Genomic DNA, 25,901 nt, shown 5'->3' on the forward strand with positions numbered 1-25,901 from the left:
ATGTATTCTGGTAACACGTTTTGAAGAAACTCAAGATACCGTGTCTCAGTAAGATGGTTATCTAAAACAACTGGACCGATGAGTTAATCATCAATAATACTGCACTACACTTTGACTGAGAAACATTGTTGAAAATTCATTTCCGCAGTAGCATGCACATTTTCATTTGCCCATACATGATAGTTGCCCGTGTTATTGATTCCGTTGCGGGTATATGTTGACTCATCAGTGAACAGAATACGTGGAATTAATTATTCATTGGCAATGATCCATTGACAGTATTTTTGCCGGGTGGTGTACACTCTGCGATGAAAGGGATATAGACAATGCTCATGTACTGTGTATATCACTCGTGTTTGTGGAATACCAAGTTGGCCAGCAATTCATCTAGAGCTAGTAGTAGGGTTGCGTTCCACTACTTGAAGAATGTTCTCAACTTCATTAAGAGTTTGTTGTACGGGACGTTCAGAGACAACATTTACGCTGGGAAGCATACCACGCTCTCACAATCCGTGAAACACCCTGCTAAACGTCGTGCTATCCAGCACTCTGCAATTCAGAAATTGTTGTTGGTATTCTTGCTCCAGAATTCCCATAGGACAAACCATAGAGAAACACCATGTCAGCATACTCTGCATGTGTGAAGATCAGTGGCATTTTCACTACACAAAACTGTGTTCATTGTTCATATAACAACACTGTAGTACAGTGCACTACGACAAGCACTGTTGGACTGAGACTTGAGGTAAACAACTGCACCATGCCCAAGTAAACTGCGTACTGACACGCTTAAGGACGACGCTACATGTTTCCCGTTCCTAGTTGTTTTCATGTTTAGCCGGAAATGGTTAAGAAAAGGGCTTATGTTTATTAGTAGTTTTTTGGTTCAGAATCACCACTAGTATCACCCCTCAAAGCACATACCTCTCCTCCTGAATCACCCTGTATATATTATTGATATAAACTTCTGGTCATTGGTATTCCTTGACAGCATCGCTGGTGCAGAAGACTCGATGCTGCTTTGACTAGTTTGCCCATCAATACTCCTCCAAATACATCTTCAACTCTCTTGTAATGGCACAGAGGCCAGGCAGAATACCTCTTGCAAATAATAAAATACACAAAATAGGACTTGTTCTCTAATAATTCTTCTTCGATGATAATTAAAACTTTATATTCTGAACAATTATCTGGGAAACAAAATGCATATAATTCTACCTAATAAAGTGATTTATATTCAAAATTAGTTTGAAGATTTCACTTTCACTCAATGAAACTGTTTATTTCCATACTATAACTATATAAATCAAGAAAATCATGTTCCCTCACATTATGATGTATACCTATCTTTGTGTAGGAGATGACAATGTCATTTATCTCTTTATTGTGTTGCTGTATTTGTTAAATTACCTACAGTTACATGTTTACTTTGGTACATGCTGTCCTTGCAGTTCATGTTATCATATTCCCTTAACACTTCCTCAAGTAAGTTACAGTAGTTAAAAAAAAAACCTCATTTCACCTAGTTACAAGGCATCTTCTGTGGATGTCCTGAAATAATTCATGGTTTTTTTTCCACATACAGGTTATCATTTGCACTTATAGTATATATATTTAAAACAGTTCATCAAGGTTTTTATAATAGATATAAAATTACTTATAGATCAGCATCTAATTCATTATTTTTAAGCCAAACAACTTTCTCTCATGCGGCAAACTGGTTGAAAGTTTGCACTTTTCCTTTTGATCACTGTTTTCAACATAGTAATTTAAGTGCTATTTTCTTTGTATATAGTGTCATTTGGTTCTGTAAATATTGTTGTTATTGTTGTGTTTTTATTGTATTTTTCATATACATTTATATTTTTGGGAGAGAAATGGGATTTGTGATTATCTATTGGGATTACTGTCTGTTATATGATCAGTAGGTGCAAACAGTGAGTAGTTACTCATATTCAATGGGTCATTTGGCAGCATCTTCCTTTCAGCCTTTGTTTTGTACATGTGGTAATTTTCTTGTAACATTAAGAGGTGTCTTTCATTATTTATTTAACTACTTTCTTGCCTCTCTCACTTGTGGTAGATCAGTGATTATTTTCTTGTAAATGTTCTACAAAAGTAGAGCTCATGTCCCATATTTCCATGCTGTGATATGTTCTTTGATCCAGGTGTCAAATGTTCTACTGGTCTGTCCTACATATCTTTCATCACATGTGTTGCATTGTAGTTGGTATATTCCTGCTTTCTGCTAGATGTCTGTGTCTTTTGTTATTTTTGAAATGTTCTTTTAGATTGAACTATCTGTTTTGAATGTTTTGTTTACATCTTGTCTTTTGAATAAGTTTGTTATTTTATGTCTAAGTTTGTGCTTGTTGGTCGGTGTGTACCATCTTGAATCTTCTTTCGTGTTTTCGTGTACTCTTTGTGCCATTGTTGTTCTGTTGCTGCGTACTTGTTCATGTGGTGTTGTGTTGTGCTATTCCTTTTGGCTGAATGTGTGTCATGTTTATTGACTGTGTTTGTTTGTTTAATTTTGTGACTAGATTACTATTGTACCCACTGTTTATTGATATTTGTATGATGATGTCAGTTCTTTCTGGTAGTTAATATTAAAAACAGTTCATCAAATCTTTGTACTCAATAAACAGACTTTATCTCAAAAGCTACATAAAACTCGTGTACAGCTTGCAAATGTTAAAAATACAGCTGTTTTATCTGATCTCGTTAAGAAGGTTGAAAGTTACCCAGACACTATCACGAAAGAAATTTAAGAAAAACATAAGAAAAAGATGACACAGCTCATGATAAGAAAAAGATGACACAGCTCATGAGACAACAAATACAACACACAAATGTATTTATTTATTTATTTGTCCCGTAGATCAAATCAGTACAATGGCTTGTACAACTGATATGGGGTAAGTCAATACAAATATACAGTTTGCAGGAGTCTAAAACAGTAAACAAGAACACAGAAGAATGATTATTTTACATTACCTACAAATTATGTTACTTAAAGTTAGAGCTTTACAGAGAATTGTTACATGATGTGACAAAATTGACTTAATAACATTCAGATTTCATACATTATCATGCACTAAGACAATTTTGATTCCAAATATTCCTGGATGGTATAAAAGCAGTCTTTTATTAAAAGAGACTTCACCGTCTGTTTGAATTTATTTATTTCTTGGATTTCTTGTATAAAAGTTGGAAGATGGTTATATAATTTTATTTCCATGCACTTGACACCATCACTGTACAGTTTTGTTGAGTGGGGAAATATTCTTAGGTAGGTTTTTGATCTTGTGTCATAATCGTGGTAATCCATATTTTTGCTAATTTTGTTGATACTTTTTTTGGTAAAGAATAATAATTCTAGTATGTATTGGCATGGGAGGGGCAAAATATTTAGTTTCTTAAATAATGGTTTACAAGTGTCTCTTTTGCAGTTTGAATATCTTAATTGATTCAGAATTTTGGCCCCTGAAGATGACTCCATAGTTACGTACAGAGTGAAAGAGTGCATGGTACATTGTGGTTAGGGTACTTGTGTTAGTGACGTTCCTTATTGATCTAATCATGAAGCACACTTTACTAAGTTTTGTGCTGGTAATGTCAATGTGCCTTTTCCATGTGAGCGTATCAGTAATAGTGACCCCCAAAAATTTTATTTCATTTTCAAGTTTAACATTTTTTTTTTTTCTAGTGATATAGTTGGTAGTAATGGATTTCTGTTTTGGGCAGTGTGGAAGGTCATTCCACTTGTCTTTTTTGCATTAAGAAGCAGCCTGTCACTTTTAAGCCATCGACTTATTTGATCTGTGGTCCTATCTATATTAGATTGCAGAATTTGTTCGGGCACAGATATGAATACAGAGGTGTCATCAGCAAACAAAAGGGTTTTGTGTCTGGTAGGCTGTGAAGAAGGTCATTTATGTAAAGTAAGAACAGCAAGGAGCCCAGGACAGAGCCTTGGGGAACGCCTTGCTTTATGGTATGTATGGAGGAATGTACAGTGCTAGCTGTACCTGAGAGCTTAGTTTCATTTAATTCAACATACTGCTGTCATTCTTCCAGATAGCTTTTAAACCAGTCATAGGCATTTCCTCTTATTCCATAGGAATGCATCTTTTGCAAAAGTATACTATGATTAACCATGTCGAAGGCCTTTGTTAGATCTAAGAAGGTACCTATGGCTGGGAGTTTTTTGTCCACAAGCTCCAGTGCATGATCTAGAAATTCTTTTATTGCATCAGTTGCAGCTTTCTTACTTTGGAAGCCGAACTGATCAGGTGACAGGATATTTTCTTTGTCTAGAAAGGACATGATTCTGGTGGCCATTATATATTCAAATACTTTACTAAAAGTTGAAAGCAGTGCAATGGGTCGATAATTACTGGGATCCTCTTTGCTTCCTTTTTTGTGGACAGGTATAATTTTTGCAATTTTGAGCATACCAGGAAATGCACCATTCCGGAATGAGAAGTTAATTATGTGGGCTAGGGGTTTACTGATAAAGTTACTGCAATTATGAAGGAGGAAGCATGGAATTTGATCTTGTCCAGCAGATGATTTTTTTTTTTTTTTTAATTTTGCTATGAAGTGTCTTTTCTATTTCAATTTCAGATGTAGGCCTTAAAAATAGAGTCTCAGAGCATACGTTTGGTTCTAGTTGTAAGGGACAGCTATTTTTAAGATGGTTAGCCAGGTTTTCTACTGTTTCTGTAAAGTAGTTATTGAATTCCTCTGCTGTTTCTTTCCCACTGGAGACTAATTTTCCATTTATTTTTAAGGTAATATCACTTTGTAGTTGTTTTCCTCTATTAGTATTCATATTAATAAGTTGCCACATGCTTTTGCTCTTATTTGATGACAATTTGAGGTAGTTATCATTCTGTAGCTTTTTGGTTGCGTTTACTACGTTCCTTAATATCTTTTTATATAGAGTAAAGTATGACTTAAATGCTTCACTACTGCCTAGTTTGGATTTGCTAATGTAAAAAAGTTCTCTTTTTCTTTGTGATGATCTGATGAGTCCTGGGGTGATCCAGCTGGAGAGTTTTCTATCTTTGTTGATACATTTTGTTTGTAAGGGAAAGTGGCAATTAAAATAATAACAGAAAATATCCAAGAATGCTTCATATTTGCTGTCTACTGTTTGAGCCTCATATACATTTTGCCAATTTTCATTTTGTATATCAAAGAGGAAAGTATGCATGTGGTTTTTATTGAAATTTCTCCTCTGTACAGTGATTTTATTGTGTTCGTGACTGTTATTTTGCAACCAGACCTGCATAATTGATGCATTGTGGTCTGAAAATCCTAGTTTGGTGGAGGATACAGTACAATTTATATTGCTTGCTACTTGGTCCAGACAGGTGGTACTGTGATTTGTTATCTTGGTTGGAGTGTTGACCATTAGGTCTAGGTTGTAGCTGTTCATAAAATTTTTAATGCTTAGATGGCTAGAGTTTTCTGAGAGAAAATCTATATTATAGTCACCACATATTAGAACACTATATGATTTTCTTTTACTTAGATTTACTAGTACTGGTGCTAGATTTTTGTAGAAAGTCCCTATGTTACCAGAGGGTGACCTGTAAAGTGCTGTTATATAAACATTTAGATCTGTAAGCTCTACACCTGACAGTTCTATATCTTTTTCAATATTATACAAATTGCAAATATCAAGAGGTGTATCAGTAATGTTGTCTTTTACAAGTATGCAACTACCTCCACCTTTGTAAGATGTTCTTGAGAAGTGACCTACGCGTTTAAAATTTGGTATCACAACACTTTCTATTTCAAAAGACCTCATGAAATGTTCATTAATACATAATATTTGTGTATCTGACAGTTCACTTGCAGTTGATAACAAAATTTCTAATTCATTAAGTTTGGTTTTGAGCCCTTGTACATTATGGATGTATACTTTTAGATCAAGAATTTTTTTGTTTAATTTTTTATACATTGGTGAGGAGGTTCAGACTTTACTTTATTTACTACAATTTGCTGATGGAGTCCTTTGCAATTTTTATGGTATATCTTTAACTTGTTTGATGATGCTATCTTTAACTTGTTTGGTGATGCTAAGTTTTTTCTTTTCTCAGAGGGGGATAGAAAAAATCCTCCTCCTTGGGTATATTCCACCTTGATCTTAAATTAACACTTACAGGTGTAGCTGCTGCAGTCCTTTGTGGATCTTCTGATGTCACACCAATTTTACCCAAGACTGATGAATCTCACAGCCACACGTTTAAACAATGAAGAATATTAACACAAAAGTAGATTAATAATACATAAAAAAGCACACACACTATACAGTCAGATGCTATTCTGAAATGGAAGGAGAAATGTGGAAATAGCAGTGTGAACACTGGGCCAACAGGATAACTGATAAAAAAGAAATACATAAAATTGTGAAACAAATACTAACAAAGAGATAGAGGGGCTGGCCAGTACTTACCTCAGCTCAGTACAGCCGATAGATACACATAAAACAGAACTGAAAATTTACATTCCTAGCTTTCGGAACAAATGTTCCTTCATCAAGGAGGAGAGAGGGGAAAGAAAGGGAAGAAGGGAAAGGAGATTCAGTTACTCACAACCCAGGTTATGAAGCAACAGGGAAAGGAAAATGGGAGGATAGCAAGGATGGAGGCATGGTTGTCAGAGGGAAGCCAAAGATATTCTAATGTAAGTACTGTGCCAGCTTCAAACCAAAGAGGATGCATACAGAAGTAAAGAGGTATATAGTATAAAGATAAACACAACTATGTAGGATGAAAAGATGCGTGAATGGCTAAAGAGGAAAGGGAAAGAGGAGAAGACTGAAGAGAGAATGGGAGTGAGGTTGTTTAACGTAGGTTCAGTCCAGGGGGATGGCGGGATGAAAGGATGTGTTGGAGTGCAAGTTCCCATCTCCGCAGTTCAGAGGGACTGGTGTTGGGTGGGAGAAGCCAAATGGCACATACAGTGTAGCAGGTTCCTAGGTCCCTAGAATTATGCTGGAGGGCATGCTCCACTACTGGGTATTGGGCATCTCCTAGGCGGACAGTTCGTCTGTGTCCGTTCATACGCTCAGCCAGTTTAGTTGTTGTCATGCCGATGTAAAAGGCTGTGCAGTGCAGGCATGTCAGTTGATAAATGACATGTGTAGTTTCACACGTAGCTCTGCCTTGAATTGTGTATGTTTTACCAGTAGCGGGGCTGGAGTAGGTGGTTGTGGGGGGATGCATGGGGCAGGTTTTGCAGCGGGGTCGGTTACAGGGGTAGGAACCGCTGGGTAGAGAAGGTAGTCTGGGAATATTGTAGGGTTTAACAAGGATGTTACGGAGGTTAGGGGGGCGACGAAAGGCAACTCTGGGTGGTGTGGGGAGAATTTTGTCAAGGGATGATCTCATTTCAGGGGTTGACTTGAGAAAGTCATATCCCTGGCGGAGTAATTTGTTGATGTTTTCGAGGCCAGGATAATATTGAGTGACAAGGGGGATGCTTCTGTGTGGTCTGGGGGTACAAACATAGTTGTTGGACGGGGAGGAATGTATTTCTCGGGAAATCTGTTTGTGGACAAGGTCTGCAGGATAGTTGCGGGAGAGGAAAGCACTGGTCAGGTTATTTTTGTAATTGTTGAGGGATTCGTCACTGGAGCACCTCGTTCCTTATCACACTTGCCAACTTCATCCTCACCCATAATTACTTCACTTTTGAAGGCCAGACCTACAAACAAATCAGGGGAACGGCCATGGGAACCAGGATGGCTCCGTCCTATGCCAACCTCTTCATGGGCCGCATGGAGGAGGCTTTCCTGAAGACCCAACAGCTGCTTCCCCTGGCCTGGTATATGTTTATAGATGACATCTTTGTGGTCTGGACTCATGGTGAAGAAACACTCCTTAATTTCCTCCATAACCTCAACTCCTTTTCGAATCTGAATTTCACCTGGTCTTTCTCCAAAACCCAAGCCACCTTCCTGGATGTTGACCTTCATCTTGTTGAAGCTCACATCCACACCTCTGTGCATATCAAACCCACAAACAAACAACAGTACCTTCACTTTGATAGCTGCCATCCTTTCCGCATCAAACGCTCCCTTCCCTACAGCCTAGGTATTCGTGGCAAACGTATCTGCTCCAGTGACGAATCCCTCAACAATTACACCAATAACCTGACCAGTGCTTTCCTCTCCCGCAACTATCCTGCAGACCTTGTCCACAAACAGATTTCCCTAGCAATACATTCCTCCCCGTCCAACAACAATGTTCCTACCCCCAGACCACACAGAAGCATCCCCCTTGTCACTCAATATTATCGTGGCCTCGAAAACATCAACAAATTACTCCGCCAGGGATATGACTTTCTCAAGTCAACCCCTGAAATGAGATCATCCCTTGACAAAATTCTCCCCACACCACCCAGAGTTGCCTTTCGTCGCCCCCCTAACCTCCGTAACATCCTTGTTAAACCCTACAATATTCCCAGACTACCTTCTCTACCCAGCGGTTCCTACCCCTGTAACCGACCCCGCTGCAAAACCTGCCCCATGCATCCCCCCACAACCACCTACTCCAGCCCCGCTACTGGTAAAACATACACAATTCAAGGCAGGGCTACGTGTGAAACTACACATGTCATTTATCAACTGACATGCCTGCACTGCACAGCCTTTTACATTGGCATGACAACAACTAAACTGGCTGAGCGCATGAATGGACACAGACGAACTGTCCGCCTAGGAGATGCCCAATACCCAGTAGCGGAGCATGCCCTCCAGCATAATTCTAGGGACCTAGGAACCTGCTACACCGTATGTGCCATTTGGCTTCTCCCACCCAACACCAGTCCCTCTGAACTGCGGAGATGGGAACTTGCACTCCAACACATCCTTTCATCCCACCATCCCCCTGGACTGAGCCTACGTTAAACAACCTCACTCCCATTCTCTCTTCAGTCTTCTCCTCTTTCCCTTTCCTCTTTAGCCATTCACGCATCTTTTCATCCTACATAGTTGTGTTTATCTTTATACTATATACCTCTTTACTTCTGTATGCATCCTCTTTGGTTTGAAGCTGGCACAGTACTTACATTAGAATATCTTTGGCTTCCCTCTGACAACCATGCCTCCATCCTTGCTATCCTCCCATTTTCCTTTCCCTGTTGCTTCATAACCTGGGTTGTGAGTAATTGAATCTCCTTTCCCTTCTTCCCTTTCTTTCCCCTCTCTCCTCCCTGATGAAGAAACATTTGTTCCGAAAGCTAGGAATGTAAGTAAATTTTCAGTTCTGTTTTATGTGTATCTATCGGCTGTACTGAGCTGAGGTAAGTACTGGCCAGCCCCTCTATCTCTTTGTTAGTATTTGTTTCACATCGTTATATGAGATTTTCCATTAATCATTTAGATCACCTATATGGTCCACATCCTTCATTGTTTTGTCACTTTTGTTAGCTATCACTTACGTCTGTCATCTTAACATTTTCTCTTCAGTGTTTTATATATACATAAATAAATATTTTTGTCACCAACTGTGCTAGTTTCATCTTCCTCCTATTATCTTGTTCCATTTATAGTCCTCTTCTCTTTTTTATTTATTCAACATTCCATAGTTTTAACGTTCGTTATTCGCTGTTTCCCAGCCAACAATCACTTCCAACAATCTCTTCCACACCTACCAGTATCATCCATTTCCGTCGATTTCTTGGTGCTGGCGATATTTTTGTGCCGTTGGCTATCTTTCTCTACCACAAGAAAATTTTTTTGGGACATTTCTGCGCCACACGCGATCTTTTTTGCGGCACGCGTGATCTTTTTTGCGGCACGCGCGATCTTTTTTGCGGCACGCGCGATCTTTTTTGTGGCACGCGCGATCTTTTTTGCGGCACGCGCGATCTTTTTTGCGGCACGCGCGATCGATTTTGCAGTACGCGTGATCTTTTTTCGCCACTCGCTATCTCTGTTTTTGAGCAACGTGTGTTCTTTTCCCCTGATCTGGACATACTTGCTTGGTCTGGTCAACTTTTTCCGTATTTTTCTTATTTAGTGGTCTTCCTTTGGTATTGAACATTACCAACACAATTTCTTTCCTTCTCGTCCTTCCCTCCGTGTTTTATTCCTTCTTATGATTACTATTTCAACTTTAGTTATTTAATTTCCCTACCCACCAGTTACCCACTATGTACCCTAATCCTATACCACATTATTTACATTCATTCCGGAAACATGCATTCACCGTAGCCAAACTGCAATCCCACATACTTTTCCTCCGGTCCTGCTTAACCTTTAGAATTACTCCTAAAGGGCTTACCTTAAAAGTTCCCATCTCCGGGTGCAATTCCTCCTTCCACCAGTCTCTCCTGGACTTCCAGAACCTTCAATCCTTAGCCCTTACCCAACTTGTCCTGAATCTCTACACTACTTCATGTAACCACCACTCCCAACATCTCCTATCTCTCTTCAAAGTCCTCCACCTCTCAAACCCTTGCTTGGAGAACACACTCAGGAACATCATCCTAGAAGCCAGCTGCAAACTTGAGTTCCATGCCACACACCACCTGAAAAAACTATCCACAGTGCTAGTGCAACACCTAAGAAGTGGGGTCCCTCTTCCTCTACCTCACAAACACCAACCACAACAGAACCTTCAACAGACCCCCCTCATAGCCAACAAACCTAGCCTAGCCACCCTACTCAATCTCCCCATCCCAGCACATACCCCACACAGACCAAATCTCAACTATAACCACAGTCAAATGCCACATATCACCAGTCCCAATTCAGTCCTAAACCTCTCATCCAGATCCCTCTCTCCTCCAGAGACATCTGTTCTATCAAAAGGCTTAACCTTTAGCCCCACACCTAAATTCAACCACACTGCCCTGGTTAAAGATCTCCTCTCATTCACCCGGAACCTCAACTGGAAATAGCACTTCACTACCCAAACACAGCCCCCAAATACTAGACCCAGTGTTGAACACTGTCTAGAACAGTTCCGACTGCCTTCTCAAAGGGATCCTCCTCCCCTCCTCCAAAACCATCCCTTGCAGACATTTCAGGAATTCCTCACATCCAGTGTTGCCTCCCAGTCCTTCTTGAAGATCATCCCGACAACCCCCAACATCACCCCAGCTGAATCCCGTGCCATTAAGGAGCTGAAAATAGACCGCTCTATTGCCATCCTCCCAGCGGATAAAGGCTCCACAACTGTCGTACTTGACCGTGTGGAGTATGTGGCAGAAGGACTGCGTCAACTCTCTGAAACCTCAACCTACAAAGCTGTTACCCAGGACCCCATTCCCTCCATCCAGAATGAGCTGCAAAAAATCCTAAAAATCCAAGGTCCCTCACAAGGCCTCACAACGGCTTCCATAGACTTACTCACTCCACCGGAGCCACGTAACCCTACCTTCTACCTATTACCCAAAATGCACAAAGAGAACCATCCTGGCCGTCCCATTGTAGCGGGCTTCAAAGCCCCAACCGAACGTATCTCAGCTCTGGTAGACCAGCACCTACAACCTATCACCCGCAGACTCCCATCCCACATCAAAGACACAAACCACTTCCTAGAACGCCTCAAATCCATTCCCACTCCTCTCCCACCTGAAACCTTTCTTGTCACCATAGATGCTACATCCCTTTACACAAACATCCCACATATCCATGGTCTCTCTGCCCTTGAGCACTACCTCTCCCAACGCCCACCCGAAGATCTTCCAAAAACCTCGTTCCTTATCACACTTACCAACTTCATCCTCACCCATAATTACTTCACTTTTGAAGGCCAGACCTACAAACAAATCAGGGGAACGGCCATGGGAACCAGGATGGCTCCGTCCTATGCCAACCTCTTCATGGGCCGCATGGAGGAGGCTTTCCTGAAGACCCAACAGCTGCTTCCCCTGGCCTGGTATAGGTTTATAGATGACATCTTTGTGGTCTGGACTCATGGTGAAGAAACACTCCTTAATTTCCTCCATAACCTCAACTCCTTTTCGAATCTGAATTTCACCTGGTCCTTCTCCAAAACCCAAGCCACCTTCCTGGATGTTGACCTTCATCTTGTTGAAGCTCACATCCACACCTCTGTGCATATCAAACCCACAAACAAACAACAGTACCTTCACTTTGATAGCTGCCATCCTTTCCGCATCAAACGCTCCCTTCCCTACAGCCTAGGTATTCGTGGCAAACGTATCTGCTCCAGTGACGAATCCCTCAACAATTACACCAATAACCTGACCAGTGCTTTCCTCTCCCGCAACTATCCTGCAGACCTTGTCCACAAACAGATTTCCCTAGCAATACATTCCTCCCCATCCAACAACAATGTTCCTACCCCCAGACCACACAGAAGCATCCCCCTTGTCACTCAATATTATCCTGGCCTCGAAAACATCAACAAATTACTCCGCCAGGGATATGACTTTCTCAAGTCAACCCCTGAAATGAGATCATCCCTTGACAAAATTCTCCCCACACCACCCAGAGTTGCCTTTCGTCGCCCCCCTAACCTCCGTAACATCCTTGTTAAACCCTACAATATTCCCAGACTACCTTCTCTACCCAGCGGTTCCTACCCCTGTAACCGACCCCGCTGCAAAACCTGCCCCATGCATCCCCCCACAACCACCTACTCCAGCCCCGCTACTGGTAAAACATACACAATTCAAGGCAGGGCTACGTGTGAAACTACACATGTCATTTATCAACTGACATGCCTGCACTGCACAGCCTTTTACATCGGCATGACAACTAAACTGGCTGAGCGCATGAACGGACACAGACGAACTGTCCGCCTAGGAGATGCCCAATACCCAGTAGCGGAGCATGCCTTCCAGCATAATTCTAGGGACCTAGGAACCTGCTACACCGTATGTGCCATTTGGCTTCTCCCACCCAACACCAGTCCCTCTGAACTGCGGAGATGGGAACTTGCACTCCAACACATCCTTTCATCCCGCCATCCCCCTGGACTGAACCTACGTTAAACAACCTCACTTCCATTCTCTCTTCAGTCGTCTCCTCTTTCCCTTTCCTCTTTAGCCATTCATGCATCTTTTCATCCTACATAGTTGTGTTTATCTTTATACTATATACCTCTTTACTTCTGTATGCATCCTCTTTGGTTTGAAGCTGGCACAGTACTTACATTAGAATATCTTTGGCTTCCCTCTGACAACCATGCCTCCATCCTTGCTATCCTCCCATTTTCCTTTCCCTGTTGCTTCATAACCTGGGTTGTGAGTAACTGAATCTCCTTTCCCTTCTTTTCTTTCTTTCCCCTCTCTCCTCCCTGATGAAGGAACATTTGTTCCGAAAGCTAGGAATGTAAATTTTCAGTTCTGTTTTATGTGTATCTATCGGCTGTACTGAGCTGAGGTAAGTACTGGCCAGCCCCTCTATCTCTTTGTTAGTATTTGTTTCACATCTTTATATGAGATTTTCTATTAATCATATACATAAAATTGTAACAGACATGAAAAAGCAGAATTACAAGAACAATAAAAACACATACTCCAGAATAGTCAATAAACTTGGAAAAAAACTCCAAAATGAAAATGTAAGTATTTCCAAAGCAGACAAAGGAAATGCAGGTGTTCTTATGGAGAAACAACAATACATTGATGAAACACAGAGGGTTCATTTCACAAAATAATATTAAAAAACTGAAATCAGATCCAACAAACAGATTTCAGGCTAAGGTAAAAAAAATCTTTAAAAATGTAGACTACACATTATACTGAAATTGCTATGTGAAACCTATAAAATAGAAGAAGATGAAACTATAAGAAACACCTTCAATTTAATACAATTCATAAAAGACATAAATCCCAGAGACAGCTACCCTTCTCTCTCTTGACATGTACTTTAACATACCAATAGCAGAAACAATAAACATCATAGAACAAAATCTGAAGGATAACAGCCAACCACCAGATGAACACACCACAGAAATATACAAATTGCTGGAACTGATAACTGAATAGAACTTTCAATTTAATAATGAGTACTGTTTACAAGCAGATGGCCTACCACTGGGATCCCCAGTGTCAGGTGCCCTAGCCATCATTTTCATAAACTATGTAGAAAACCTGATTTTTATAAGATTCACAATGGAAAAAGAATGTGACAGCCCAATAAACTTCTCAGACATAACCATCAAAAAAGAAAACAGTCAACACAGCTTTGAAATTTACCGTAAACTTGCAACAACAGACACTATCGTACATCAGATTTCAAATCACCCGTACTCGCAGAAGCAACCAGCACTCGGAAACATGCTTCATAGATTCAACACAGCACCATTCAGCACAGAAAACTACTAGAAAAACTAGACATAATCACACAAATAACAACAAATGATGGGCACAATAGTAATCTTGTCACAAAGCTAAACAAAAATATTAAATGGCAAATACAGCCAATAAACATGACACATACTCAGCCAAAAAGAATAGCACAACAAACTCCACAAACAAGCATGCAGCAACAGAATAACAATGACACTAAGAATACATGAAAACAAGAAAGAAGATTCAAGATGGTACACTGACCTACAAGCACAAACTGACACATAATATAACAAACATATTCAAAAGACAAGGCATAAACATAGCATTCAGAACAGATAGTTCAATCCAAAAATAAATTCCAAAAATAACAAAAGATACAGAACAGATAGTTCAATCCAAAAATATATTCCAAAAATAACAAAAGACACAGACATCTACCAGAAAGGAGGAATATACCAACTACAGTGCAACACGTCATGGAAGATGTGTAGGACAAACCAGTTGAACATTTGACATCCAGTACAAAGAACATATCAGAGCATAGAAATGTGAGACAAGCCCCTCAAGTTTGCGGAATACTGAAGAAAGAATAATTACCAAGTACAAGAGAGAGAGATGTAAAAAATGGTTAGAATAAATAATGAAAGACACCTCCTAACTTTACAAGAAAATTACCACATATGCAAACCCAAGGTTTAAAGGAAGATACTACTAAATGACCCAGCAAATATGAGCAACAACTCACTGTTTTTGTAAATAAATGTGAAAAAATACAATGAAAACACAGTAACATAAAAATAATTAAAAATGGAAAAGTACACACACACACACACACACACACACATACACACACACACCAACAACAACAACAACAACAACAGCCACACATATATTCACAGAAATAATGTTTGAAAGCAAAACCGGTGAAAGTTGGCTACACTTCAGAAACAAATGACACTAAACACACAGAAAATAGCAGGTAAATTACTATATGTTGAAAACGGTGACCAAAAGGAAAAGTGCAAATTTCAACCAGTCTGACACCTGAGAGAAAGCTGTTTGGCTTAATAATAATGAATCAGATGATGATTGATAAGTACTTTTCCATTTACTATTATTCACACATGGGCCCAATAGGACCACACGAGGTACCATCAATCAATGTCACTTTTGATGGTTGGCCTTCCTATGTGTCCAAATTTGTTTCACCTTTCCAGAATGAAGTCTCTGTCTTTCATTGGACCACAGTGTTCCAGTCCATTTTATAATTTCCTTCTGACCAACTTTCCAATCAAATATCTTTTATCTGAATGTTTTTCTATCTGTGACACCTGCCTGAATTATACAGACTAGTTTAATATCCTCCTTAATCACAGTGATCCATTTAATTGGTTCAGTTTTGGCCTTGCTTCTGTTCCCATGGAATTCTACTACTTGTTTTGTCAACGTAGTGGGTGCCATTCTTTTAATATGTCAATAAAATTTAAGTCTTAGACCCGCCAGGATAGCAGAGAGCACTAATGCACTGCTTTCTAGACTCGGCCCCAGATCAAATCTGCCCTGCAGGTTACTGACAAGGGCCAGTATGCATACCAGCCTGGATGTGGTTTTTAGGCGATTTTCCACATCTTGCTAGGTGAATACTGGGCTGGTCCCCACTTTCCGACTCGCAGACATTTGAAAATGTTTCCACTATTCCATGGCTTACACTAGACGCAGACAGCTAGGGTACACTATTTCCGTCCTGCAGGGTACGGGGTGGCAACAGGAAGGGCATCTGGCTACCCTCTGCAGCTAACATTGCTAAATCAATAGTAAGAATGCTGACCACACATGAAGCAGGACAAAGGCCCCACGAAAGAAAGAAAGAAAATTTAAGTCTTCATTGTCTCATGTCACCACATATGTCTGTGTATTCTTCTATTTCCTTATTACTTCTTAGCCCTATTTCCTTATTACTTCTTAGCCTATAAGTTTCTCCATCAGTAATATTTTCCTAATAATCTTTCTTTCTTTTGAATTTCTTCAGTATTTCTCTTTCTGTTTAAAATTAAAGTTTCTGCTCCATAAAGACTTAAAGAGTTCGATTACAGTGCTTCAATGCCTAATTTTTCTGAATTTAAAAAGTGATTTTTTATTATAGATATTTTGTGTTAATCTGAATGCAGTTGCCATTTTTCGACAGCAAACTTCGTGCATCTTTTTCATGACTGTTTTCTTGTATGATTTCCCCCAGGTATTTGATATGGGAAACCACTTTTATTTTTCCATATTTTGTGTTCAGAAATGTTGGTTCTTGTTTGTTGCATGTCATACATTTGTTTTTTTTTTAATGATGTTTGTATTCCTACTTTTTCCGCAACTTCTTTAAGAATTTAAATTTGTTTTTGAGCTGTGGTAATATCCCTAGTTAAATTTGCCAGATCATTTGCAAAGGTGTGGCAATCTACTCTAATATTACTTCTACTTAACTTGATTGATTGGTCTGTGTTTTGACTCTACTTTTGCTCTCACCATTCTGTAGTTACCTTTTTCAAAACACAGCTGAACATTAATGGGGAGAGTACATCTCCCTGCCTAACACCAGTCTTCATATTAAATAGTTCAGAAATTTTTCGCATGAATTTAACTGTAGAGCTAGTGTCAGTTAACGTTTGCATAATCAGTGTTAGAGTTCTATTATCTAGTCCCTTATCCTTTAAAATTTTGAAAAGAGATTCATGATCAACTCAGTTGTAGGCCTTTTTAAAAATCCACAAATGTACATACAATATTGTTACTAGAAATCCTTTGGTGCCCAATTCAGAATTTGCTCCAGGCAGGATCTGTTTGATTTAAGTCTGCTTGGTACTCACCAATTTTAGCTTCTAACTGTTCTTGGGCTCAGTCAAGTAAACATTGAGAGATTTTTGTATGTGACCGGGAGAAGAGAGATTCCTTGGTAATTATTAGGTAACATCAGTTCTATCCCCTTTGCTATGCAATGGATGAATTAGGGCAGTTTTCCAGTCCTCGGGTATTTTCTCTGTTTGCCAAATAATTCCTATTAGTTGGGTGATCTTTTTATAGTGTTAGTAGTTCTGCAATTATACCACCTTTTCCGGATGCTTTATTGTTGTTAAGTCTTGTAATTTGCTTAGCTATTTCGATTTCATCGGGTTCTTTAGAGTTATGGGTGGTGTTATTAGTTTGCTGTGGTTGGAATTTATTCACTGGTTCTAGACAGTTTAAGAGTTTTTCAAAATTATTATCAATTACCTTACAATTTTCCTGGTTGTTAAGAGCCAAACTGCCATTTTCATTTTTGAAGCAAGGACTTTGAGGTTGGTAGCTAGTTATTTTTGTTTTGAATGTCTTATAAATGTTTCTTGTATTGTTCTTTTGGAAGTCTTTTTCAGTTTCTAAAAGATGGGCATTTTCGTAGTTTCTTTTAGTCTTTCTGGTTAATTTAGATGTTTATTTTCTTACAGTTAGAAAGGTGGTGTATGTAATTTCAGTGTGGTGGTGTACGTAATTTCAGTGTTGTTATTACTCCAATTTTTGAATGCTGTTTCACTATCCACATTGTCAAATTCGCTTGTTAGAGCTAGGGTTATTTTAAACTTGGACATTTAAAATTTCTTTGTAGTTAGGGTGTGAAATTGCTACATGATCAATATGAAATTCCCCAATAAATGTATTGGGTACCTGTCAAGTTTTTTTAGAAGAGTTCTTTTAAAAATGTGTTGACATGATTTTAAGGTTAAAATTTTAGCACATTTCAATAAATCTTTGATCATTTTGATTTGTCCATTTAAGCATAAGAAATCCACCCACCGCTTTCTTACATTTTTTGTCTTTACCGAATCGAGCATTAAAATCACCCATTAAAATTTAATGGTTTGGGGGAATTTTTAAGAATAAGATTTCTAATGTTTCCCAAGCTTCATTAATTACTTCAGGTTCTTTACAGTTATCCTCATTGATTGTCATATGGGCATTACTTGAAGTGTATGCTTTATTTGCTCATTTAAGAGCAATTGTCATTAGTGTATTATTAATGAGTTTTGCTTCCATTACTGAATTTAAAATATTTTTGGAGACTGCAAAAGCAACTCCCCAATGTAATGTATTGTTAGGTATTCTTTTATCAGTTTGACTTTTAAAAAGATGATAATTGTCAAAATCCATGGTGGTGGTGTCCATCATTCAAGTTTCTTGAAGTGCCAAAATTTGAATCTTCTGTTCTTGTAATATATCTCCCAGTTTATGAAGTTTACTTGGTTGCAAAAGTGTTTGCATATTAAGTGTTGCAAAAAATGTATTTTTTTGGTTTTAAGTTGGTCAGAGGAATCCATCTTCCTGTGTTGAATCACATTGCATTTTAACCTGGCCATCCCAGAATTCAAAAGACCAATTGCACCGGTACTACTGGTGGTAGATTGATCTGCTGGGGTAATACTGTGATTATCAGAGTGCTCCACATTGATTGTACCTGGAATCAGGTGGGGTTGAGTAGACTCTTTGAGTGAACTGAGAGTGTTAAGACTGGAAGTGTTAGTTCCAGAATATAAATTTCAGCCGCACCACAGGTAAACAGACTTTTCCATTTATTATAAAAACCTTGAGGAACTGTTTAAAATCTGTTATCTATAAGTTCAGACGATAACCTGCATGTGCAAATGAAGAAATAATGTATTATTTCAGGACACGCATTAAAGATGCCTTGTAAGTAAGAAGGAACACATCTGGGTGCAGAAGATAAATTAAAAAAAACTGAATATGCAGCTTGCAAAATGCGTTTTTCTGTTGAACTATGTAATTTATATACAGCTGCTGCAAATATGTCCACGACAAGAAACTTGTTATTTTTTGTGTATTTATCAAAATCTCTCTTTCTTTTCAGTATCTGATCCTGATATTCCACTGACAGATCCAGTACTTAGTTCATTTCAGCATCACATTGGTGCTGTAACATGTGTTATGTGTTCACCTCATGATCGTGATCTGTTTGTATCATGTGGGACTGATGAGACGCTCCACATTTACAGCTATTTGCAGGTGGGATCTCAAGTATAAGCCATTTCCTTATATAAATTAATCAGTAATACCAAGTGCTCTACCATAAACTAGGTCTGCTTTTCACGTAGAGGCGTTTCACTCATTTCCGATATATGGCACCACCTGTCATACCACCAGATGCTGGGCCTTTGGGGGATGGTGGGTGACAGGAGAATTAAGGCACGGGAGATCTGTTTTGGGAGGGTAAAATTACAGTCTGTGAAGGCCTCAGTGAGACCCTCAGTGTATTTCAAGAGGGACTGCTCATCACTACAGATGTGACAGCCATGGGTGGCTAGGCTGTATGGGAGGGACTTCTTGGTGCGGAATGGGTGGCAGCTGTTGAAGTGAAGGTGTTACTGGTGGTTGGTAGGTTTGATATGGAGAGAAATACTTATGTAGCCATCTTTGAGGTGGAGGTTAACATCGAGAAAGGTGGCTAGTTGGGTGAGTAAGGCCAGGTGAAGCAAATGGGGGAGACGGTGTTGAGGTTCTGCAGGAATGTGAATAAATTGTCGTCACCCACGATCCAGGTCGTGAAGATGACAGCAGTGAATGTGAACCAGGGGAGGTATTTGGGATTCTGGGTGTTTAGGAAGGATTCCTCTAGATGGCTCATGAATAGGTTGTTGTAGAATGGTGCCATTGGGTGCCCATAGCTGTAATGCCTTCAAAGGAGAAGTAGTTGTGGTTGAGGATATAGTCAGTCGTGACTAGAAAGAGGTTGTTGGTTTGGAATCCATTGGGCATTGGGAAATGTAGTGCTCAATAGCAGTAAGGCCATGGGCATTAGGAATGTTAGCGTAAATGGAAGTGGAATCAATAGTGACAAATAGCACACTGTGTGGTAAAGGAAGAGGAACTGTGGAGAGTCTGTGGAGGAAATGGTTGGTGTCTTTTATATTGGAGGGTACGTTGCGGGTAAAAGGCTGAAGCAGAGATTCTCTCAGTGGGGCCATGGTAACCAGGCACAATGGGGCATCCTGGATGGTTGGGTTTATGGTTTTTAGGAATCATTTAGAAGGTAGGAGTGTGGGGAGTGGCAGGGGTGAGGAGAGAGATGGAATCGGGGGTGAGGTTCTGGGATGGGTGTAAGGATTTGAGGAGAGACTTGAAATCCTACTGGAGTTCTGGAACAGGGTCACTGTGGCAGAGTTTGTAGGTGGAGAAACCTGACAGCTGGTGGAGTCCTGCCAGGTAATTCTTGTGGTTAAAGACAACAGTGGTGGAGCCTTTTTCAGCAGGTAGAATTATGAGATCGGGATCAGTTATTAGTTGGTGAATTTCATTTCTTTTTGCAAATGTAATGTTAATTAGCATTCTGAGGAATTTGGGGAATGATGGCAAGGCAAGGTGTGAGGTTAGGAAATTTTGGAAAGTTAATAGGGGGTGATTCAAGGGCAATAAGGTGGGGCGGGGGGGGGGGGGGGGGGGGGGATCACGGTGGGATGGAGGAGTGAACTGTGTATCAGGTAGGGTTCAACATTGGTTTCTGGTTGATTCTGATTGGTAGAATTGTTGGCGAAAATGTGTTTCCACTGTAGGGACCAGGAGAAAGAGAAGGCCTTTAACAAGTCATGCATGGTTGAATTTGGGAGTGGGGCAAAAAGTGAGGCCTTTGGAAAGGACTGATATTTCTGCAGGGCTAAGGCCTTCTGAAGAAAGATTCATGAATGTGTTTTGGGTCTGTTTACGTTCTGGATTGTGTCTAGTGGTGGGAATGAGTTTTGGAGGGTGGGGTAAATGTAGTAGGTCTGCGAGACAGGGTTTGTCAGCTGTGAGGGGATGTGGGGGAGGTTTGAAGGTTGTTGTAGAGGTGGTGGACAGTGGTAGTCCAAGGTGGGAGTAGGAGGTGAGCAGGGAGGAGAGTTTTTTGAGGTGGTGTAGTGCTTGTTGCTCTAGTTTCTGAAGGGCAAATGTTTCAGTGGGTGTTACAGGATCCAGGAATTTGGGATTACATAGCAGGAGAATTTTACCAATGGAGAGACGATATTGCAAGGTGGTTTGGGTTTGATTGATATGGTTTTGCAGGACTATGTTGGTGAGTGCTAAGGATTGGCAGAATGTGAACAGATGCAGGTCATTGTGGAAGGAAGGGTGACAGCCAGAATTGGGTAATTAGATGATAATGCCATTAGAGGGGATTCCCTGAGCGAAGCAATAATGCAGGAATAGTATGTGGGTCTGGGTTCTGGCTAGGGAAAAGGAAACTTTTCTGTATTGATGCAGATTGAAGGAGTAAGGATCCATGGTGGTGGTAAAATCTACAGCTCATGGTCTAGTGACTAGTGTTGCTCTCTCTGGATAATGGGGTCCCAGGCTTGATTCCCAGCCAGGTTGTGGCCGGGGACAGGGTGTTTGTGTTGTCCTCATCATTTCATCATCATCATTTGTGACAGAGGCTAGATTGGACTGAGTAAAAAACTGTAATGTGTAAAATTTGGAATTCATGCAGGCATTGATGACCGCGCAGTTGAGTGCCCTACATATCGGTCATCATCATCATGATGGTGGAAAAAAATGTAAAAAATACGTAACTAATTTAGAATTACATCTGAAAAATGGAAAAAAAAACACAAACGCATGAGAAAAGTCATGAAACGAATGAAATAAGGGGAAACAAGATGAAATCTGAGAGAGTATGTCGATAGTGAAAGGTGAAAACCAACTGAAATTGGCATGAAGTCACAAAGTGATCAAAGAGAGAGAATTTGTACAAAAGTAGATCTCCCATGCCTTATCTTTTAGTCACCCACCACCTCCCAAGTCCCACTCTTTGGCCACAGAGGAGCATTTCCCTAGTGACTCAGTATCACCCTGGACTGGAGAACAGAATTACATTCTCCACCAGGCTTTTGAATACCTCTCATCATGCCTTGAAATGAGAAATATCTTACCCACTATCCTTCCAACTGCCCCCCTCCTCCCCCCCAAACATGCAATGGTATTCTGCCAACCACCAAACCTACACAATATCCTTGTCCATCCCTACACAACCCCTGCTCCCAAACCCTTGCCTTTTGGCTCATATCCCTGTAATAGACCTAGGCACAAGACCTGTCCCATACATCCTCCCACCACCACCTATTCCAGTCTGGTCACAAGCCACATATCCCATCAAAGGCAGGGCTACCTGTGAAAGCAGTCGTGTGATCTACGAGCTAAGCTGCAACCACTGTGCTGCATTCTGCGTGGGCATGACAACCAACAAGTTGTCTGTCCGCATGGATGGCCACTGATAAACTGTAGCTGAGAACAAATGGAGCACTCTGTTGATGAGTACACCACCCAACACGACGTTCTTCATTTCATTGACTACTTTACAGCCTGTGCCATCTGTATCCCTCCCACCAACACCAGCTTTTCTGAACAGTGCAGATGGGAACTCTCCTTGCAATATATCCTACATTCCCGTAATCCCCCTGGCCCAACATTCATTAGTCATTGCCCCTTCCCTGTCCCCATTCCAGCACTACACAGCCCTCTATTCCACAAACACACACAGTCCTTTTACTTTTCTCCTTTTCCGCTAACCCCCGTCCCCACCCTCTCTCCCCTGCACACCGTCTAGCCTCGCAACTGCACCCTCTCTCCACCTCATCCCTGCACCCTTACCCTGTTATTCCTACCCCTCCCCATCCTAGTCTCTTCCTTTCTCCCACCCTGTTGCCTCTCCTATCATACACCGCTTTTCTTAGTCTGGCTCCAGCTTCCAGAGACTATGGTTGTGTGTTGTGAGCTGCATTTGCATGTGGGTGTGTGTGTGTGTGTGTGTGTGTGTGTGTGTGTGTGTGTGTTTTGTCTATTTTTGACAAAGGCCTTGTTGGCCGAAAGCTCATTTTGTGACAATCTTTTTGTTGTGTCTATCTGCAATTCGTCATCTCCACTATATGGTGAGAGTAGCAACTATCCTTTTCATAATGTTGTTAGATTCCATCCTGGATTTCCATTCTTTAATGTTACTATTAGCTTTTCACAGTAGAAGGAAGCAAACAAATGTTGAAAATAAAACAGTGGAAACACCATGTTGGAATAAATCAGTATAAGGAAATGATAGCTTACTACTCACTATAGAGATGACACAGTGAGTTGCAATCAGGCGCAACAGAAAGACACTTAAACATTAGCTTTTAGCCAAAGCCTTATTCAGGAAAGGAAACCCACACACATTCATTTACACAAACAAACACACCTCACGCACACTTAATAGAGCTGCCGAAGATTGCAGTCATGTGTGCCTGAGGTGTGCGTATTTGTGTGAATGAATGTGTGTGTTTCCTTTTCTGAAAAAGGCGTTGTCTGAAAGCTAATGTCTTTTCATTGTGCCTGTCTGCAGCACAGCATGTCATCTTTACAGTGAGTAGCAATCTAACCTTTCCGTGTATTGTTAAATTTTGAAAATTATTCCACAACCACCAAGATTTGCATGAAATTCCCACAAGACTTGCAAAGAGGTCCAAAAAGATGTAAACAAGTGATCTCACCTACTTTTTTTGGCAGAATATTGTGCTTGAATTCTTTATGCTGCATTGTAGACACTTTGGTACACTGGCGTAAGTCACATTCTTTAATAATCAGTTGCACTAACTGAGACTTATTGTTGAATATCACTTGTTTTTTAAGTTGCTGTAAACATTCCTTCAGATCAAAATGTGCAAAACTGTAGTATATATATTTCATCAGAACATCAATCATTTGCTGTGATATACAAAGGTCCATGAGTCTGAATTCAAATCTGTTCTTTGGTATGAGATATTGTTATGAGTTAAGTAATAGTGTCAAATTTTAATCTCTGTTTCATCAGAATACATTGCCTTTACCATTTTTAACATCTCATCTGCCTCTTGCTCTGTTTTTATGTTATATAAACACCAACCAATTTTGGATTTTCCACTCCTCTCATGAAATTAATTTTGATATCGTTTTACACATGATGTCTCAATGCAAACATGTTTCAAATTTTCTGGAAGACATGACAAAGCCTCAGGTACCACATTTCTTTCACCTGGTATGTATTATGTCTCAAAACTGTACTCCTAAAGAGCGAAGGCCCATCTGACAAGATGATTATGCAATAATTTACTGTGAAGAAGGAAAAATAATGCCCTGTTGTCTGTCCTTACAATGGTGTGTCAATCAAACAGAAAATAGCGAAGCCTTTCAAAGCCCCAAATTATCATGAGTGCTTCTTGCTCAGTCACTGCATTTCTACTTTCCCACATTATCAAAACATGATTTGCGAATGCAGCTGTATGATACTGTTTCACCTTCTTCATTAACTATTTGATACAGATGAACACCAAATCCAAATTCGGTAGCATCCAGCCCTAGATAAAATGGTTCATTAAGGTCTGGTAGGTGTAATAGTGGAACTTCTGAAAGTTGTTTCAGTACATCAAATGCTTCTTCTAGCTAGGTCCCCCATGTCCAAACTCAATTCTTCTTTATTAACAACACCAATGTAGGTGATAATAGACAATGATCTTTCATATATCAGTAGTAATATCCACAAAAACCAAGAAAAGATTGAAGTTGCTTCTTACAAGCTGGCAATTAAAAATTTTGAACTGCTTCTAATTGCTGTAAATCTGTTTCAATCCCTGCTAACGAGATAACTTGTCGCAAAAATTGTATCTTCTTCTGCATGAACTCCAACTTTTGCAAAATGAGTATGGCTCCAGCTGATTTAAATGTATACAGAACTTTACTTAGTGTGTGTTTGTGCTCTTCCCACGATTGACATGCAATCAAAACATCATCACATCCTAAAAGTTGTTTTCCAAGAATCTCTTTCAAAGCTCTAACAAATGCTGCTGGCAAAATGTTTAAACTGCATGACATCTTTTTGAAGTGATAACACAGTCTATTGTAGAAGAGCGCAGTGAATTTTGGCTTCTCCCCTCCAGTTCCAGCTGCCAAGAGTTACTTGTCATGTCCAGGATACTAAGGTAACAAGTACTATCAAACTTCTGAAAAATCTCTTCAATATTCTCAGGCTATCCTGCTGGGGTACAATAATGCAATTAATAGTTCAAGAATCCAGAGCAAGTCTGACCAACCCATCCTTCTTAATTAGTGGAAATACTGGATTCCTATATTCGCTATATGACCTCTCAATTATGTCACGATTTATCATGCATTTAATCTCCTTCTCTGGAGCTTCTCTTCTAGCTAATGGCATTGAATATGATTTGATTTTAAGAGGTTCATTCAGACATACTTTAATCTGACATTAACATTCCTTCACTAGTCTTGGTTTACTTGAAGAGTCTTCAGCATGCATAAGTAAAACTTCTCGTGATTCTTCTCTGCAGGAAAAGAGCCAGTTACTCAAATCATCTGTTTTCTCTTGAATTTTTCATGTGACATGCTGAATCTCCTCTCATTTTTTCCGTGGACTTGTGATGAAGCAAGCTGGGATACTTTCAATTCCCCTCGTTTTGCCATCTGCTTCCTTAAAATTCATTTTGTTGCTTTTAACAATTTAACATTAGCATACATGAATATAATCTGCATTTTCATAAAAGAGAAAGGTTGGCCCTCAGTTTTAAAGAATATAACACCAGATC

General features: G+C 39.9%; 1 protein-coding gene across 1 annotated transcript in view; it reads left to right on the plus strand.

Annotated features, from left to right (window-relative positions):
* LOC124802671 (cytoplasmic dynein 2 intermediate chain 2-like) overlaps window positions 1-25,901 on the plus strand; it is a 108,408-nt gene that overhangs the window by 71,071 nt on the left and 11,436 nt on the right. The window contains exon 8 of the mRNA XM_047263584.1: window positions 19,178-19,332. Within this exon, the coding sequence (XP_047119540.1) occupies window positions 19,178-19,332 (155 nt within the window). The remainder of the gene's footprint in view (window positions 1-19,177; window positions 19,333-25,901) is intronic.

This window comes from Schistocerca piceifrons, chromosome 6 (assembly GCF_021461385.2).
Source record: "Schistocerca piceifrons isolate TAMUIC-IGC-003096 chromosome 6, iqSchPice1.1, whole genome shotgun sequence".
NCBI lineage: Eukaryota > Metazoa > Arthropoda > Insecta > Orthoptera > Acrididae > Schistocerca > Schistocerca piceifrons.